The sequence below is a fragment of the Phaethon aethereus genome (assembly GCF_964289735.1).
Source record: "Phaethon aethereus genome assembly, chromosome: Z".
NCBI lineage: Eukaryota > Metazoa > Chordata > Aves > Phaethontiformes > Phaethontidae > Phaethon > Phaethon aethereus.
This window is the reverse complement of record NC_138577.1, coordinates 3,964,023-3,983,241: the sequence shown is the minus strand read 5'-3', so window position 1 is coordinate 3,983,241 and position 19,219 is coordinate 3,964,023. Positions and strand designations below refer to the sequence as shown.

The following is a 19,219-nucleotide window of genomic DNA, read 5'->3' as shown; positions in this document are numbered from 1 at the left end:
TCATGCTGGCTGTAGTCTGCAGCTGCCAAAAGTTTGGAGAGTTTTGAGCTCTGAATCCTCTGCTCTCCAAGCTCTTGCACGATCAGAAAATATGAAATGAGAACAGAAGAGAAAGGGATAGGTACAGAGCAGGATTTAACAGTTAAAATTACTTTCCTTTATGGATCATCAGAAATCTATCTATCTTCTCTAATATTTTAAAGTAAAAGCAGATCAAAACAGAACCTCAGCAGATTTTTATTCTCACTGAGTAGATATGCTATTCACTGCAGCAAGAAATTTAGCGTCCTGTTTAACCTCCCCTTCCAGTATTTTGCATCCAGTGGTCACAGGCGACTTCAAATATTGCTCAACTCTGCAAATACTGACTAGAAGACAGAGAAATACTTCTTGCAGCTAAAATCTGTTACTTTCTAATAACAATCATTACTTGGGTTCTCAATATGAACACGAAAGCCACTATCAGATGCAGCAGTATTTAATTAGCAACTAACTGTTTTCCAAAGTCACACTCCATGGAGAGCCACACCAGTAACAGCTCCCGATCCACAGCTATTTCCTTTTGTTTTCTTCTAAAATGTTTACTTACCCAAAGGGGTTGCTGCAAAGAGACACTTTGCAGGTGAAAGCAACACACAGATACAGCCCAGAGAATGAGGCAGCTGAACATCTGCTCTTAGCTATTTTAAAAAAACCCCCCATATTCATTAATAGGCCAGTGATGGGCGTAAGAGAAAAGAAAAAGATTGGCTGATAATGAAAACCTGCTTTTTCTCCTCTGAAAGACAGGCTTCTAACAAGGGGCAGTTAAGAGAAGCTGATGCTGTCCTTCCTTAGGGGAGTGAAAGATGCCTAACAGGTTGGGAATTCCTTACTAGATGCATCCCAATCCCCCTGGCTCTGCCAAATTAAAGATGTTGCCCAGAAGTCATCTCAGTGGAGGCCCAGAATTTAAGGGAGAGAAAAATCAACATTTTAATACTTTCTAAAAGAAACTGATAGAGATGATGAATATTTTCCACCTCTCAAAAGGATAAAGAGATCAAATAACAACGTGTAAGCATCCTTTAAATAATGTATCACTTACCAGATCTATATTTTGCATTATGTCCTGGAAGGAAGGGTGAGTTCGAAACTGCTCAAACAGATCCCGCTTGTAAAGCAGCGCGTACACCAAGTTTGGGTTGTGATGAAGAGAATTTGTCAGGCAGGAATTGATGATCTCCAACATCATCCGGATCACTTCCTCGATCACATTCAGATCTTGCGCCTTTAAGAAAGGAATAAAAGGTTAACGTGGCCTTTTCCGTTGTAAAATATATTAGGTAATAAAGACAGAGCACAGGTAATTATTAGTAATGGAGCTATTAGCTGGATAACGTCTCAACGGTGAGCAAATCTGGCATGCCTGTATCTGGAAAGAGATCTGTTTTCTCCTGTAATAACCAAAATCTTAACCGAAATGCATTGCACTCTAGTTTTCAGCCTCATAGCTTAATTCTCTCAACAGGAGCCATCTTCTCAGGCCAAAAAGCATTAACACGTCACAGTCAGCCAAATTCACTAAGGGTTAAGTGAACTTAGTCTTTTCAACCCTTCCTACGCTAAGTAAAAGCACTTCAGCATACATTTAGTTTAATACATTTTCCACTGAGACCCTGCTTCTGGGGGGAGGGATAGGGAGAAGAAGAGAGAAAAAAACCCCAAAAATCAGGAAAATAAAAAGTGGCTGGTGAAAGAGAAAAGCAAAGGCAGGAGAAGGAAAATTGACTGGATGAAAACCCATTCCACCTTGAACATCGACCACTGTCCTCCAGACTTCGTCCTTGGCTCTTTTGGGGTTTTTTTTGGCATTGCAGAATACTTGTAATAAACGACAAAAAGAAATTTCCTTTTGTAGTGCACTGAGCCTTAATGCTCAAGATAAACTTGTAGAGCTTTTCATCCTGTCAATGTCTTTGACAAACCATTCCTGATGATTCTGAAATTCGAACTTTCTAATCTGCACAAGCTGGCATGTTGAACCCCTGCTAGCCTTCTGGATTTCTCTCCTTGGGCTGCACATCAGGATATGCCTGATACGGTTGTTTAGACCGGAGAGCTGTCGGTCCTCCCTTGGGATAGGGAAAAAAAAGGCAAATGTACTTTGTTCATATTGTTAGGTCTCTCCACCACATCAAACATTGGACTGTGAGACTTTACAGGTCTGGCAAGAACGTGAATCATACCAAACCGGCTTGAGTTCTTCTGCTTATTACGAACACTGAAACCACCGGCATTTCCTTTTGCTGACTGCCTACAAAGCAGTCATTTTCTGAGTTATCATAAGGCACTTAAATACTTCGTAACGAGGCTGCACTTGCAACGGCGTTTTGTTGGACTGTCATTCAGCCTCTACATAGTTGAGTTATTTTCTACCACGAGGCACTGTTGTAGGCATCGTCTATGCTCTTACCACGGCAGAAGAGAATACAGGAACTTGCCACTATCCTGATTAGACTCTCATAAAGAGCAAAATTCTCTGCTATACCACTCTGCTCTGGCTGCTTTCAATGGAAAGCAAAGACAGGCTTCTTCCTGCAGGCGTAGATACAGCCCTGCAGAAGGCAGCACCATCCCCCTAACCTGCTCCTCCACCTCTTCTGCGGCACTGAGGACCGCGGAGAAGGGTCTAATTCAGTTACCCACACCGCTTGTCTTCTGCATGCACAACGGAGATTTAAGTGATGAAAGCCTTTGGAAATTCTTGTTTGAAGAACGGTATTTGGTGTACACGCTCCAATTAAATCTCCTTCTTTAGCAATGATGTCTGACTGACTGTGCTTTTTTCCAAATGTGAGGATCTCCTCCTCTCTTTTAATGACTTTGGCAGCGTAGCTAACAATGTTGGCAGAAACCCTTACAAAGCTGATCACCGCAGCTACTTAGCCTGTCAATGGGATCGCATTCTTCTACGACAGAAACGATCTTTACGCTCCCAACAGGGCTGGTTCCTCTGTCTGTAGTTCCCTAGTTAGCGTGCTATGAAACAGCATCCCAGTTAGATGCTGTGAGATGTGTATAATGCAAAGTATTGGACAAAACCTGAAATAATGACTTTAGCTGGAATCTGAAGAAAAATCCAGACCCGGCTAACTCCTCTGTGGTGTGGCACTTCCCTGTCAACTTTGATTTAATTCAGAATATGGAATATTATGGTGGCTTTTAAAAAGCTCTGAGCATTGGCATCATTCTCTCCCCAACGCAGCAGGATGACCTCGTGCCGGAGACGCTATCCTAAAATACAGAATACATTACTTTTGCAGAAACATTATGATTCAGGATCAAGTGCGATCTCTCCAGTTAGCAGGAAGGTAACAAGCCGCACAATTGCTTTTCAAAAATTAAATGCTTTTGAATAAAATATGTTCACCTTAAAACCTGGTCATAGAGCTAGTTTAAACAGAAAGCATTGCTAACCACCTTCAAACATGTTATCTCAAGAAAAGGCAGACTCTGCTATTGGTCAGCTTCAAACAATTAGAAGTTACCAGAGGTTATTGCTCAGTAATTGTATTTGAAGTTTTTAGAAGCTGATGGACAGAACCAACCATCTGTTTTTCAGCAATGGTGTCGCAGGCGAAGAATCTAGGACCCAAATGAAGAAATTCAGGAGCTACAGTGAAGATAGCTGATGAACCAAAAAATCATTTATAAGAAGAACGAGCTCCATCAGAGACAGAGAAGTGGGATTGAATCCCAGTATTGCATATAAGTTATCTGCAGAGCTGTATGCTCCTATAATTAGAGATTAAAGCATTTGTAAAGGCTTAAAAGTTTTCAAAACAGGAAAAAACAAGCAGAAAGCCAAGGACAGCATTTGGATGAGACAATGGAGCAATGCTGTAAGAGCTGATAAAATGCTGTGTGCTTTTGTTGCTCTGTATCACCAGTATCAAGCTACGGCCCCTCTGCATCTAGACATGGCGTCACGACAGATATAAATAAGGTTACAAAAACATTTCACAGTTGAAGAGAAGTTTATCACCTCGTGTGTTAACTTTCAGAGCAGCTGAACACAGCTGAAACGCTGAACATGTATGGCCAAGACAAGGACTACCACATCATCCACACCAACCTTGTAAGACTATTTTTTTTTGGACTGAGTTAGCCGTTATATGAAAGGAAAAGCCAAATATTGATTTTGGGGGCACAGATAGACAAGTTTCAATCTATTAAATAGTACATTTAAATGAGAGAGGAGTTAAAAGTAATGGCATTTTCCTACCGCTTACAATTGACAAATTCAATGTGGCATTCACATTTAAAATTATTACAGTATTCCTTTACAAAACAGGGCTCAGCTGCCTCTGCTGATGCTGATGAGTACCAGTCCTCCCCGTCCTTTTTTTTTGTTTATGCCCATAGAAATAATTATACCCATCATTAAAAGAAACGTGGAAGCTAAGGCTTGGTACCAACTTTCTGAGACTGAAATCATGCCTACAAAAGGGATGGGAATGTAGGCACAGCACTAACATCACTGTGGGTAATCCTAGGTAACCACCTCACGGTTCTTTCTCAGGATAGGAATTAAACGTGGTAGTTTGTTTGCAAAGATTTTCATTTTCAACGCAAAAAGACAGATGCTTGGTCATGTTCTAGTTGAACAAACCAGGCAGCGACAGCTACAAGAGATCCAGGTACAGTTCTGGGTAGCGTGGGTCTCTTTTTTTTTTTTTCCCCTTAAAAAAAAAAAAAAAGAAAAAAAAAGAAAAAAAGAGGAACAAACAAGCGATAATACCAGAGAAAAGAGAATGGAAACAGGCTGAGAGGATGCGGAGGAAAACACGACGAGCACAGGAATGAGAACATTATCTGGAGAAAAATAATTTAAGTTTGATAAACACTAACAAGGAAGACACGAATGCGCAAAGCCAAGGCAAACTACAGGCTGAGCTGGATGTTCTCATCCCCGACCATCCTGGAATGCTGTGCCTTCCGTACTGCAATACAATGAATAATTAGCATGACATACTCCTGATGGAGGGTCCAAGCCACAGCGAAGCCCCTTGCTTGAGCCCAGCTCATCTTTTCACCCTCGGTCCTGGGTACAGGCTATACGCCAAGCGCTGCCCCAGTTCTGGGGGGTACCCGGGGTATTTCATAGCACGGATGCAAGCTGGATGGTGACAGATTTCTCAATGAGATTTTGCACGTCTGACCATTTACCCAGAAAGATGGGAAAGATCTGCTGGACACTCAGCTACAGCATCCCATCATGGTCATGCAACCTGAGCTGGGTTAACCATTCAGTTGCCAGCCACCAGTTACCAGCAGTGACAGTACAGCTGAATTCAAGGAATTGTTAAAGTCTTGATTTCAGGGTGAAGAATGAAATAATTACAATATTCTTCTGGCTAAAAATTTAGTCTTTCAATACTTAAAGGGGGCTTAGAGGAAAGATGGGGACAGACTTTTTAGCAGGGCCTGTTGCGACAGGACAAGGGGTGACGGTTTTAAACTAAAAGAGGGCAGATTCAGACTAGATCTAAGGAAGAAATTTTTCACGCTGAGGGAGGTGAACCCCTGGCCCAGGTTGCCCAGAGAGGTGGTGGATGCCCCATCCCTGGAAACATCGCAGCTCAGGCTGGACGGGGCTCTGAGCAACCTGCTCTGGTTGCAGATGTCCCTGCTCACTGCAGGGGGATGGACTGGATGGTCTTGAAAGGTCCCTTCCAACCCAACCCATCCTGTGATTCTGTTTTATGATTCTAAAAAGCACTGGTGGACAAGCTTAACTCTTACACTGGGTCCACACGATGCATTATGATTACATCTTTATTTACTGCGAGGTAGAATTCACTTAAATGCAAGAATTTTTTTTTTTTTTTTTCCTTTTTACCTGGATGTATAGTTATCCGTAATTCAAAGCAAGAAATAACTGTAAGCCTAACCAGGTCTACTTTGCAACTTTTTTAAAAATCAGAGATCTAACAGCATAACTTTTCTTCCCTGGCAGGATTCGCATGAATATTGCTATGCAATATATCACAATAGGCGTATACATCCACTGCTGCCTACTAAAAAGCCCCACTTCTCACCGTTGTTTCACATCGCAGCGATTTTCCAGCCAACTGATATTTTCAGCTAAGTAACTGCTAGAAGTTTCTGCCTGTTGAAACGGCACGATGACGAACGCTATCAAAAAAGGCAGTTATACAGTTAGCACAATCTGCGCAGGAAGAAGCTTATCTGCCTACGAAAACAAAACCCGAGCAGGGATGGGTAATGCAATACGCTACAACCGCACAATGTAAATAGGATAAAAAACCCCAACAAAACAGGAAAGGCACACTGCAGTGAGGTCTTAATCCAAAGAAACCTGATGAAATAAAGTGAAAATGTCACCTAATGTAAAAGAAATACAGGATGGAAATGCAGGCTGACAAAAAACATGTCCAAACACAATTCTGAACTTATTGCTTATGACAATGAATGGCTTTTAGCGAGTGGTATCTTGCTGCCAGTAATAGGATGCCTTGACATTTGAATTTTCAAAAAGTGCAAATTTCTTTACGTTGAAACTCGGTGGCTTTAGTTCACAATTACTGACACCGCAGGCCCCTCTCCGGCGGAGCGAGGAGTGCATACAGTATGCAAAAGCTGTAAAGAAGCCACCTAAAGGAGCTTTACCTTGAGATGCGTTAATACTGTCCTTCCTAACAGCTCCGCAGTTCAGAGCAGCGAAACCATCTCTGACTTCCCCCTTTCCCAGCTAGCTCCGACTGCCCCCTCAAGGTCATTCGTTCCCTTTGCCTCTCTTCGCAAGTCCAGTCCTCCTCTCCCAGCCAGGTAGCAAGGGAGGAAGAGTCAGAGGAAGGTGCAGCAAGCAGCGGGTACGGCACTCGGCACAGCGGGCAGGGCTGCGTCACGTTTGGGATCACGCATCCCACCCTCAGATCTGAGGCTGAAGGCTACCATACGGGTGAGGGAACAGATAGAGGGAAGGTGAGGGTAACCTTAGTTACGGCTTTTCTTCATCCCGAGCCCTTATCCATGATGCCTCGCTGTAATTCTTCACATGTAGTATTTTCTTTCGTTCCCCCCCCAAGAGAATTTGTAAAGACAAAACATAAAATCTTGAGTAATCGACGACTTCCTTCATGACGCAGGTATGACTTTAAAGGCAATTCCGTCAGCAATGGAAAACAAAAGGATACGCATACCATATATTTAACACATATCAAAACGACTAAGAATGCCGAATTAACCCCGAACCGACAGCTCCTGCCATTCTTCTTTTTACCAGGGAGAAACAAGGAGGCAAAAATTTGGTAAACTGTTCCAGATCCATCAGCTGCATCCACAAAAAGTCGCGACGAACAGACAGCTTCAGTTCATTTTCCGGTACTTTTTTTTTTTTTTCAGCTAGCTTTACACGTGCTGAGGAACACTTCAAATGGTTTTAGACATTCAGTATTTAGCTCTACCATGCCTGCCTGTAACACAGCTATTATAAACTCCAGGGTGATGTACTCTTTTGTATAGAATAGACAAGTTGACACTCCAGGGAATTTCACCTTGATAACATAATTTAACAGCATCCACAATCATAATGATGTAAACTTCCCTTTCCTCTTTACAAGGGAATTTCTACAGTTAAATAGTTTCAAATAATTTACTTTATTTTTAGTTACTTTAAGAGAAGCATATGTATCTTGTTTGTATTAGCTTTGGGGAGCTTCCAAGAGAGCCGTCTGAATTTCCTGCATTTTCAGCAGAAAAGAAAACCTTCAACAAAATAAACTCTCTCTGCCAAAGGATTGGAAGAGTGGAGGGGCAAGAAGGAAGTGCACAAGAAAGCTACTCTTACATTTAATGCGCAAATGAACTTCAAAGCCAAGCCTTTGGTGACAGAAATATTATCTTCATCTATTTTGCTGGCATATACTCTTCAGCTGGTCTATGTCAAGCCCAGATAACTTTTGGCCATAATGTTGAATTGTGGGAAAGTAGGTATTAAGTGAAAAATTGCAGGGCTTATGGAGAATATAACCTCAAAAACTAACCCCGGCATCTCTGATGACTGCTCAGAAATGAAAGTAGAGCTGTCACACCGGAGCAAAGTTTGTTGCCAGACTCTTTACTAAATAAATCTACCATCCCGACACTCGCTACCGTTGCCTTCCCGAATAACCGAGTAAGCTGAAAGAGCAGGTTTTTAGCAATGTCTCACCATTTTGTCAAGCCAGCTCATGCAGTAATGTGACATTTCCCAAGAGACACACAACGCTTCCAGCCCGTATCGCAACGCAAACCTCCAGGACAGCCTGCAACAAGGCTACACTAGAGGAAATGCAGCGCTGGTGTGTCCTGGGCCAGAGAAAACAGCCTGGGAGCAGTCTGCTCTGAGGGAAAATAAGCTAAACGACACCAGCCAAGGTACCAAACCCAACTGCTTTGATCCTCCGAAGGTCTGTTCGCCACAGGGTTTGACTTCAGCAACCGAGGATCAAGGAAATATAAAGCTGTTTCTGAGGACATGGATATATCTGAATGAAGGTGCAATTCTTTCATTGGCACTTCTCATGCGTCTTCACCGTATCGTTATTATTACTCGGCCAACCTACAGCTAATCCACAACTCATCTCCTGGTCACACCTTCATCTTCATCTCTTCTTCTGTTCCACGCACTTGCTATGTTTCAAATTCCAATCCTAAAACACTTCACATTGAAATACTTTAAGTTATCCTTTATCTCCCTATGAAGTCAGGTTCCCAAATCAACCCAAAATTTCTAGACATTGGCCTAAATTCCCTCAGTACTTTACTGATTCTTGGTGATGCTTCACTCTCATAGCCATGTGCCTATTTTACCCGTTTACTGAGGATTTTACAACGGGAAATCTTTTGGTTTATGTAATTTTTGTACTGCACATCCCTGTGTGTAATTAATTGCAGCACGGAAAGTTAACTGGCAAACAATTTTAGCAGAATAACCCCTTCACTGAATGAACAGTGAAGTATATTCTCTCTTTTCAGAGAGAATCTCTGCTGGCAGCATGGCAAAACTTCAGGAGCAGGGATAGACATTGGCTCCACTTGACAGCCCATTTTTTAGGGAGATGTGACCTAAAGGTGTCTCACTTCCCAAGGGAATGCTACAACTGCTATATATATACTTATATATTCTATAAGTAGGGCTCCTCTGCTTTAAAAGGAAAGAACGAGCAGCCATCTGGACCCAAAAGGGTGGAGAGGCACTTAAGTGCAGGAGTGATGCAGACTTTAGCATTTTTGTGAGGCTGGCATTCAGTATCACGACTGCAGCAGGTGTTCAGTGCTAGAGAACAGGACTTTAGATAGCTCCCCTCTTTGGCACTTCATCCCAACATCCTGGCTTTTCCAAACTCCATTCTTGAGAACGTCTCATCTAATTCAAGTGATGAATTCCATCCTGGAAAGCAAAAGGGTGACAAATCTCCTTCTCCAGTAATTTCCAAAGATGGCAAAATGACAAATCAAATCAAACCATATGATTTTCTCCCCAACTGGCTTAGAAAAAGTGAATGCCTATGGAAGGCGCCTACTCAAGGTCAAGCTTCAGAGGCTGGTCTACGCCCACCAAGAAGCTCCAGCACAAGAGGATCCACCACAGTGCCCAAAATACCCCACGGTTGCCAGCTAGGGAGTCCAACACTGCCCATGCAAGAACACAGTATTTCCAAATCACACGCAGCTGTGACAAAAAAATGCAAACAGTATTTAGTAGAACTAAACCTGATCATTTTCTAAGGTCCCACAAAACCTGTGAAGCAACTGCTGCTAGGAAAATGACAACGCTCATACTAAGAAAATTAAAGTTAAAACTGTGAATCTGTATTTTTCTCAAATCATGCTTGAAATAATAAAGAAGTTTTCTCACTGTTGAAAGGAAATGGAGAATTCTCAATTTCTCCCTGAAACTAAGCAGTATTCCCTAGAGGTATGGGAAGATTTTGTTTGGTCTGACGGGTAGAACAGGAAAGGGCAAGTTCCATACGCAACCCCAACTCCACCATACAAAGGTAAATAGATCATCATGATACAGGCTTTAATTAACAGAACCTGTCTACCTTGAGTAGAGTTCAAGGACTTTAGAGACGTTACTCAAGTGAAAAAGTTTCTGACTCCAGCACTACACATGCAGCTTAGCTGTAAAATGTCACCAGCAAAATTGTTCGGAGGTGTTACGCAGTAATTACTGCTACGTGAACTGAAACTTCGACACTTCCTAATTAATTTCTTTTTAAATTGCATGGCAGGTCTTATATAACACTCACATAAACTTTCACATTTTTTCATTTACTATTTAAGTGCTACTTAACGAAATCTCTAGACCTAAAAGTGTATTCCTTAAAGACGACTTCTGAAGAACCTCTCTGATGCAAGTGACCCTTCAAAAAAGAACAAACTTAACGATTTTGCAGGAGGATACAGCTGCTAACATAGGCACCGATGTCTGTGTTTTAGTAGGTACTTAAGTCTGGATTTAAGAATCCTTATCCTATCTTTAATGCTTGTTTGAAATGGGTTCTTGTTCTTTTTATCCTATGTGATGTTTAACTGAAGTGTAGACGACCTCACTTCTATCATGAAGAATAGCAAGATGGAAAAACAGCACCTCTTGCAAAAAGACAGAAAAAAGACCAATTAGCAATTTAAACCAAACAGTTTTCTTCACATTTTCACTTCACACCTCCCAAACTTTCCTCCCTACAGTACGCCACAGTTACAGGAATGTAATTTATCTGCCTGTTCCTTATAGCCCCAGCATCATCTCTGACTATATTATCAACTATTTTCTTCACCCTTGGTATTGTATTTGGCAGTAAGAACTATGGCACTCGTTGCAAAGTATATATACATCTAAGAGCATCTTTCCAATGAACCAACTGCTGTCATTCAAGAAAATCACTCAGAGGTACAGATTTGGCAGACCTATCTTCAGTGTCTAAGCAATTTTAATTGAGAAAGTACCAAAACTAACTGAATGAATATCAGTTCCTCACTAAAGCTGTCAGCTGCACAGAAGCTCGAGTCAGAAGTTCTGCACTGGTTCCTCACTGATTAGATACTGTGGTTCAGCACCTTTGCCATGACATTTGAAAACCATCGTTGCCTTGGAACTGTGGCAGTCATATTCCACTGAAAGTACCACTCAGAACAAATGGGGCCCTCCTTAAGAGAAGAAACATCACAAGCGAGACTACGGAATCCAAGTCCTCAATAATAAACACAGACTTCATCAAGTTTTGATAATTTCCATACTATCCAAGCAGATCTTCTGGTCCTGATGACGCACAGGATGTCAGTGGGAAAAGTCAGTGCTACTCTACACACTCAACAGCAAAAAAGTTCTGTATTCTTGCCCTGAGGGTGCGAGTTGCTATTGAAATTTCTGTGGGAGGCATAAGAAATTCAGAAGGAGTTAGCAGCGCAGACATTTCACATCAGAACCATGGGGGAATGTCAAGGAGGCAAGGGAAGCGGTGTTACTGCTGAGGCCACCCGGCATTCCTCCCATGGCCCAACCATCTAAGACTCCTGCTTTGCTCAAACAAGAAAAATCACCGCAAAGTTAAACCAAGTTGAATAAGACATTTAAAGAAAATCACCATAAAATGAAATATAACTGTAGATGGCCTCCTGACAACATTAGCCGTAGCAGTAGTAATAGTGGTGGTGGTGGTAGTACTAGTAGTAGTAGTAATAATAATAATAGGTTTAGCTGGGTGCTGTTCATACAGAAGGTGACAGTGTGCATGCAGAAAACTTTTGGTGATGGTGCAGTATCCTTTGCATGTTGTTGCTCCTTAAATACTAGCAGCGCATGATAAAAAATGCCAGGTCCCAGATAACAGACACTTAATAAGGGATTACGGTACAAGATTCCCAAACAGTTGTGAGCAGGAATATGCTGCTTCACAGCCACCATTTCACTCCAGAGCTGAATATAAACCACAGAGAGTGTTTTTATTTCTTCTGATATATTAAGATATGGCAGCATGGTTAGAAAAGTAATTCAGAAATACAACTCTCTATGAGCCCACTTGGCATACATACTATGCTACTTCTTTCAGTGGTGTTAAATATTTTGAAAATTAAAGGGGATAGATAAACAAAGATGTGAGAAACGCACCGTATTAAAGGGAAAAACTGTATTATTGGTCTTTGAAGTGGTCTGCAGTCTGAAGGATCTATAGGAAAGCCCTTTTAAAATATAATAAAGTATAAGAAAGTGTTTTTATTTGTTTGCCTCTTACCTCACCACCTCTTCAAAACTAGTTACTGCCAGTAGTACTATCACTTATTCTATTGAGATGTGCCTGAAAAGCCTCCAAAACCCAATTTCAAGAGCTGCTCTCTCCGGTCAAATAAAATGCAAATAGGAAGGAGATGAGAAACAGCCTTTTGAGAGCTGATAGCAGGCAAACCAAATAAATGGAGTAACTTTTAGATTAAATGTTTTTACTACATTCCATCTTATTTTTCAAGTGCATTCCCCTGGACACCGCATCAATTCCGATAAACACAGAAGCTGATGAGCGCTGCTCTGCTTCCTGCCGAATAGTCTGGAAGCACACAGCAGCCGTAGCCTGAACGCCAAAAAACGAACCTTTAACTGAGATTTGGAAAACCCCAAACTCACAGAACATAATTCTAGAAGCCTATGTACACAGGGACCTATTCCAAAATGAACTCCAAGCAACTGATGACATTTCCTCAAATGTTGAGGCAAAACACTCCTGATAGAAATATGAAAAAAAAAAAAAAAAAAATCCAACTAAATAAAATTTCCTGAAATATGTATGAAATCTCATCTGTTTTGGGACAAAACTTAATTTTGTGTAGCCTGGTTTGTAACACGCAGCAGTGACAGACACGGACAAGATGAGACAATCCTTGTGTTTGAGAGACAGAGAAGCACTTGGGTGTGCTGTACATCCATCCTGGAGTCAGTCAACTGCTCCTCACCAAAATCCTGCAAGCAATTATGATTGCTTACCTATAAATTCGGCTAAGTTTTCGAATGAATTCTAATTAACAGATAGAGGCTACCACAAGGTAAGATGGCTAATTTATCATGGAAAAGTAATTTTATATTTCAGAAAAATTCAGTGAAGCTTTTTCTCACGGGAATGTGACATTCTATCGTCTTGATATATCAAAATCTAAAAGATTAGTGTGGGAATGGGAAAACTTGTCATTATTTGTTCAGACAACATTTTTTTTTCTCTGCATTGAATAAGCATCTGATTTCTTTGCAAGTGCCACAGATAAGTTGCTGGTGATTACCTTAAAAGATGGGCCTTTAGGCACTGCAACATCCGTGCTCTTTTCGGTTTATCTGGGGGGGAAGAGATATACTTAAATTTTGATTCCTACTGCAATGAAAAAATTAAATCTAACCTGTGACGTTACAATCCATCTTCTTTTCCCTAGAACAGGACGGTGGGTTTTTTCGTATTAGTAAACAGTTTCTTTAGGGTCGAGAGTTTGGGCTAGGACACACACAAACGCTGGGGTGGAACAGCCTCTGTACGCGCTGTACCAGCGCGCTATCAAGAAAAATGCAGCAGAACACGGCGTCTTTGAAGAAGATGTCATACACTTCAGTAGCAGGCTACAGCTCACTCGGCTTGGGCTCAAGCCTAAATAAGTACAAGAGCAGTTCTGGAAAACCTCCACCACATTCCAGTAACATATCTGAAGGGCAATTAAAAAAAAAAAAAAAAAAATCTTACTCGTCTCAACTTTGTTTCAGAGCAGCGTAGGCAATCACAGACATCTCCCAACAGCGCTGGGGGTCAGAATATAGCAGGATTAAATAACGGTAATATATTAGAGTCTCTTCTTGTTATGAATGTTTTAAAAGATACTACTTCCCTGAAATGGCTTTATGTTTGGTATTTCACGGGCAGAAAACAAATGTAGAATACGACTATCAGCTTTTTGTTTTGTTTTGATTCCCCCCCCCCTTGAAAAACATGAGAAAATTTTATGTTGCTATAAATCAAGGAAAAAAAGGAGAGTATTTATTTATATGTTAATCCAAAACCTCTCCTGCTGTTGCTTTAAAATTAAAGCTGCAGGGTTAAACCGTGAGAAGCCAGACATCAAACTGAAAGAATAGGCTTCCCCTTATTCCAACGTATATGTCTTAAGATACAATTTAATTACAAGTTCACGTAACTATCATCACACAGAGTCCTTTGCCAGGCATGTTTGTACCTAACTCACAGCATGTTAAGAATATATACTTTTTGTCCAATTTCTGGGTTACTGTTTCTGTCATTAACTAATTCTGCGGAGGAATTCCTATTTGCAGAAACTGATGTAGCGTACGAAATGTGCAATGTATTCCTCTGTCTCACTTAGTTCCTAAGCTACAATGAAATGAGAAAGCTAAGAGAAATCACTGGTTACACGAACAGAAAAATAAAAGTTTATCTTTCCAATTATGCCCGTGTGAAACATTAGGCTGAATTTATAGAATTCAATAAACATGGAAAACAGAGATTCTTCAAAATTTCTATTTCTTCCAAATACACTCTTCACATGTTTTGACAGGTTTCCCACAAAGTTATTTCACAGAGGACAAGAATCCACCACTGTCAAAAGGGATAAACAAGATTAAAATTCTCTGTTCTACATTTCTTTAATGCTGTTTTTCAGGCGAGGTGATGAGGGAATCAGTTTTTGCTAAGTGGCTTATTTTGCTCCATGTGATGTTTCTTAGGCGCAGCAGGAAAGGAACCAGCCCTGGCAGGGTATTTTTGGTTTTGAATTTCTGCCTATATCAAGTATTTTCCTTCTCCAAACCTTTTTTCCTTTTCACTTTATACCAAGACTGGCTTTCAGTCTTGTTTGACTCAATCCCTTTAAAATCTTCTCCTTTCCTTCATCCCGTCCTTCCGTCCCCTGGCCACCCACACTGCCAATTAACAGCAGTAGCACAACAATATTATAGGTAATATTGACAACAGCCATTAGTGGGAGAATTGCCCTCAGCCAGACAGTGCAATATGTTGTTCAGGGGGATAATATCTCTCCAAGAAAATAAATGGTAAGTTGGTGAGACTGTGCTTCTGTAACTTGGACACAAGTGCAATAAACGTGGCTCCGCAGAGTTCAAAAATGGTCCCGTTTTAACTTCTTCGTGTTTCAATTCAGACAGATTTGAGCAGCAATTTGACAGGTGAACAATTTCATACATGATTTTATCCAGAGTCTGAAGCTCACTATCTTCCTCTTATCACCGTTTTCAAAATCTCCAAGTCTTGATTTACCGTCATTTCTCTTATTTTCTCCAGCTACCTTTCCAATTCCAAATCGTAGGTATCTGCAGTGAAGGAATCTAAAGAGCTCTGTTATACTATTTTTTTTATAACTATTTACTACCCTTCGATAGAAATGGATTGATTATTTTTAAACAACAACTAAAAGAGTTCCAATACCTCACTGGTTGGTCCATAAGTGTCCCTGTAAAACATGAAGAGAAATAGAAGGTGCAACATGAAAAAGATCTCATGCTTCACCAATATCTCACAGAGAAAAAGGAGCGTAAAGATTCCAATTAAGTATTTAGTACCAAACAGCCTAAAAGGGTCTGAACAGACTTTCTTCTGCATCTGTTTCCTTTACTTTATATGGCTGCATGTTTAAAAAAAGAATTACTGAGATGTTTATAACATATGGTAACATACTTCTGGTTTTTAAGCACTACATTTTTCAATCAAAACCTCGCTTTAGGAACACCAAAAGTTTGTTTTACTGCATTGTTGAAATACATGGCAGTTACAAAAATAAATCCTGCTCTTTGGAGAGCTACTGCACTGGGTTTTTCTGTTTGTCTATGGAGGTCTGACGAAGCCCAACCATCCAGAGCAATCATCTTCTCCTGAAAAGCACTGAACAATCCACTCGTGTGAAGGAGGAGGCAAGAAAAGCGTCTAAAGACCAAATCAGCAAAGAAAGATGCTCTGGAAGATCAGTACTGTTACTTTTTTCATCCAAGCACTTCAAAACTTGTCATTAGTCTGAGCTGAGCAAATGTTGGCTTACCAGGCAGTACTAAACAGTATTTACAGAGAGGCTTGTGAAGTTTTTCTCTTAATATATCACATATTCTGTCTATAGTTTACGTTATATCACACTTTAGGCCTTTCTAAAAGCCCTGTATTGCCTCAGGCTGCCAGCTCTCTCAATGCAACAGAAGTAGATGCACAGCAGAAAAAACGCCGTACAAAGTTCTACTGCTTAATCTGGGGAGGCGTGAAGGAACCCTGACATAATGCTCATCCATTTCTAAAACGAGCTCTCACATCTACTTGAGCTTAATCATCTTCTCTTTTAAGGACACTCATTGGTCATACCAAAAAAAAAAAAAAAAAAGTCTTTTGAGTACAAAAAGGCGAACAAATACCATCATTTCTATCCTTTGCTGCAAAATAACGACAACGCCCTAAACCTATCTAACTATTCAAGGAGGAAAATAAGTAAAAAATTATGATGCTCATGTTTGGCGTTCTTCCAATGCGTGTAATGACCAAAATAACTGGCCTTTTAAAAGACTTTAGTAGGTGTTTGTATTGCTAATGTCAGAAGTTCTTCCCACCTCCTCAAATTTGTTCTCATGTCTCATAAATCTGAAGAATGCTGCTACAGCACTAAATACTCTCTTAAAAAAAAGATAGCAATTTTCATCCTTATTTTCCTAAATATTGAGAATTTCTAAATGAAATAAGGCTTAATGCAATCTATGTAACACCAGAATACCAGATGGTGAATGTCTGAATACCAGACACCCATGAGACTCCTGTGGAACTCCTGAACGATGAAAGAACATCTTTTTGAAGAACATTTTCTTGATGTTCTTCAATACATTTGTCCAAAAATCCTTCAAGTACAAGCATATTATTAAAGATACAATAATGCAAAGACCAACTGCAAATAACTATTAGTCCTTCATACTAATATAGGGAAGTTTAATTAGACTGAACGTCATCCGACATCTTTATCACAGAATTTTAGGATAGTTTGTTCTTTCTGTTTAAAGATCATTTATAGAACATTTTTTCAGAGAAGTGTCCAATTCATTTCAAGGAAAGAACTGATTAAGAATTCAGACAGAACTGCAGAATTTGGCTATCGCTCAATACAAAAGCTTGCTTTAGATTGAGGCTAGGTTGGTTATTTCAGTCTATTCTGAAATTGCTATTTTTTAATGATATAAAAATAGGGGGATTAGGTAGGAGTAATATTCTTTAAACTAAAATATAATTCATCCGAAGGAGGGTATGACTAATATTTAGAAAATGTATTTATAGGCCTCTGGCTCAATACTGGAGTGGAGACAGGTATACCCAAGAATAACCTGATATTGCAAATGTCACTTCTGCTCCTGAGCCATCAACTCCGAGTAATCAAAAAGAAGGTAATTTAGTGCAAAGCAAGGCAATTCTCCTACTAAATGCAACTTCAGTTGCTAGAATCCACATATCATACAAAAAGATTAAAATGTTGTATTGGTTTACCATATACTACCTTCAGCAAACAACATCCTAAAAATAATTTCTTGTACAGTCATATTTCATTCTGTAGTAGACAACAAAAGGATCTAAAAATTCAGAGACAAAAATGAAGTTTTTTAGACTTTTAACAACGAATGGCTAACGCAATCAGAAAATCTTACCGAGTGACTTAGTGACATAAAAAAGTAGAAGAAAATATAGACAAAAAGAGTATTGAAGAGATCCAGGCAGTGCTTTTGGTGAAAAGTAGGTGGCTTCCGAGTTTTGAAGAAACACTATGACAAAATAAACTACCTTAGCTTTTTCTCCCACCCCCAGCATTTGTCAAATATGGCCGTATCTCAGTTAGGAGCCTCGATTTAATTTGGTAAAATTTTCCCATTCTGACAATGGTGCATTCGATTCTGCAGCTGAACAACTCGCACACGTGTTGTACGCTCAGAGCAGTTCCCACTAAGCAGTATTTTTACAGACGACCAGCGGAACAACGTTAATCGCATCATACTAACTCTGTTCTGGCTGACCAGTTTATTTGGGAGCGGGTTTAATGTCATTTCTGCATCATTACTAAAGCCATCAGATGGTCTCAGGAAAGACTTCCTATTTCTTCACAACAGCACGCATTTAGAGGAAAACGCTTACGTCTAGTGGCAGAGTTCTGCATTAAACCAGTTCTTTAGATAATTAAAAAAATTAGACAGAGCTGCAGCATATCTGAGGTAATATTAGATATGTAAGCAGAGAGCATATTATAGGACCCCAAAACATCACGACGTTTATTTATAGTTCAAATATTGTTCACATTGATAGTGAATGAAATACTTGTTTGCTACGTGCTGGATAAGCTAAAACAATTAACTTATTTGCGTGGCATCCGTCGTAAAAATATGTCTGTACCACAAGATCTCATAAACTTAACTGAAATACCAAATTATTACAGGAAACAACTCTGGCAGTGCCACAAAGGGACAGAACAGAATTTATATGACAATGTAAAGGTAGACAAGTGTCACAGACAAAAGATCTCATTCTACAGCTGTTAATATTACAGATTTCTAAAATATTAATTTTGCTCTAGCTGTTTAGCAGGGCCATGACTAAACAGCATACACTGGAAATAAGGCTGACTTCGGTCTTTCGGGCGTATAGTACTATCATCTTTCATCCATTGTAATGTAACCGAACCCAGAAAACGTATGGATTTTAGATTTGTTTCATTATGTTTAAAAGGCAGCTAGTACTGCAGTTCATAGACCTTATTTTACCTACTCTAATCCTGAATTTCTAAGATAAATATGGAGACCTTACTTATAAAATACAGTTTCTTCCTAGGAAGTAAATGAAATAGGGGAACCTTTTAACATCTACGCATGTACAGGAGGGAGATTAGGTTGGTTCTCTGTTGGAAAAACTAAAATGAAGGACTATTTATGAAGTACTTGCAGCTTTGAATATAATCAACTGTAATAACAAGATACAAGTTACAAAAAAATTCTTTTTGTTGAAACCACTTTTGTAATACTGCTTTTTAATAACCCTCATAATGGCCGAATTAGAAGGACCCCAACTGAAGTCATTCATCCCACATAAAACAAACATTGCTTTTTCTTCTTAGCTTTGTTTTACAAGCTACATTATTTCCAGATGACGCTTGAGGGGCC

At 40.0% G+C, this 19,219-nt stretch overlaps 1 protein-coding gene across 2 annotated transcripts in view; it reads right to left on the bottom strand.

Annotated features, from left to right (window-relative positions):
* Positions 1-19,219, bottom strand: part of LOC309415756 (dymeclin) — a gene marked incomplete at its 3' end in the record, with an annotated part of 207,666 nt that overhangs the window by 38,580 nt on the left and 149,867 nt on the right. For both annotated transcript variants that reach the window (XM_082013362.1, XM_082013363.1), the window contains one exon: positions 1,088-1,270. In XM_082013362.1, coding sequence (XP_081869488.1) covers positions 1,088-1,270 — 183 coding nt within the window. The remainder of the gene's footprint in view (positions 1-1,087; positions 1,271-19,219) is intronic.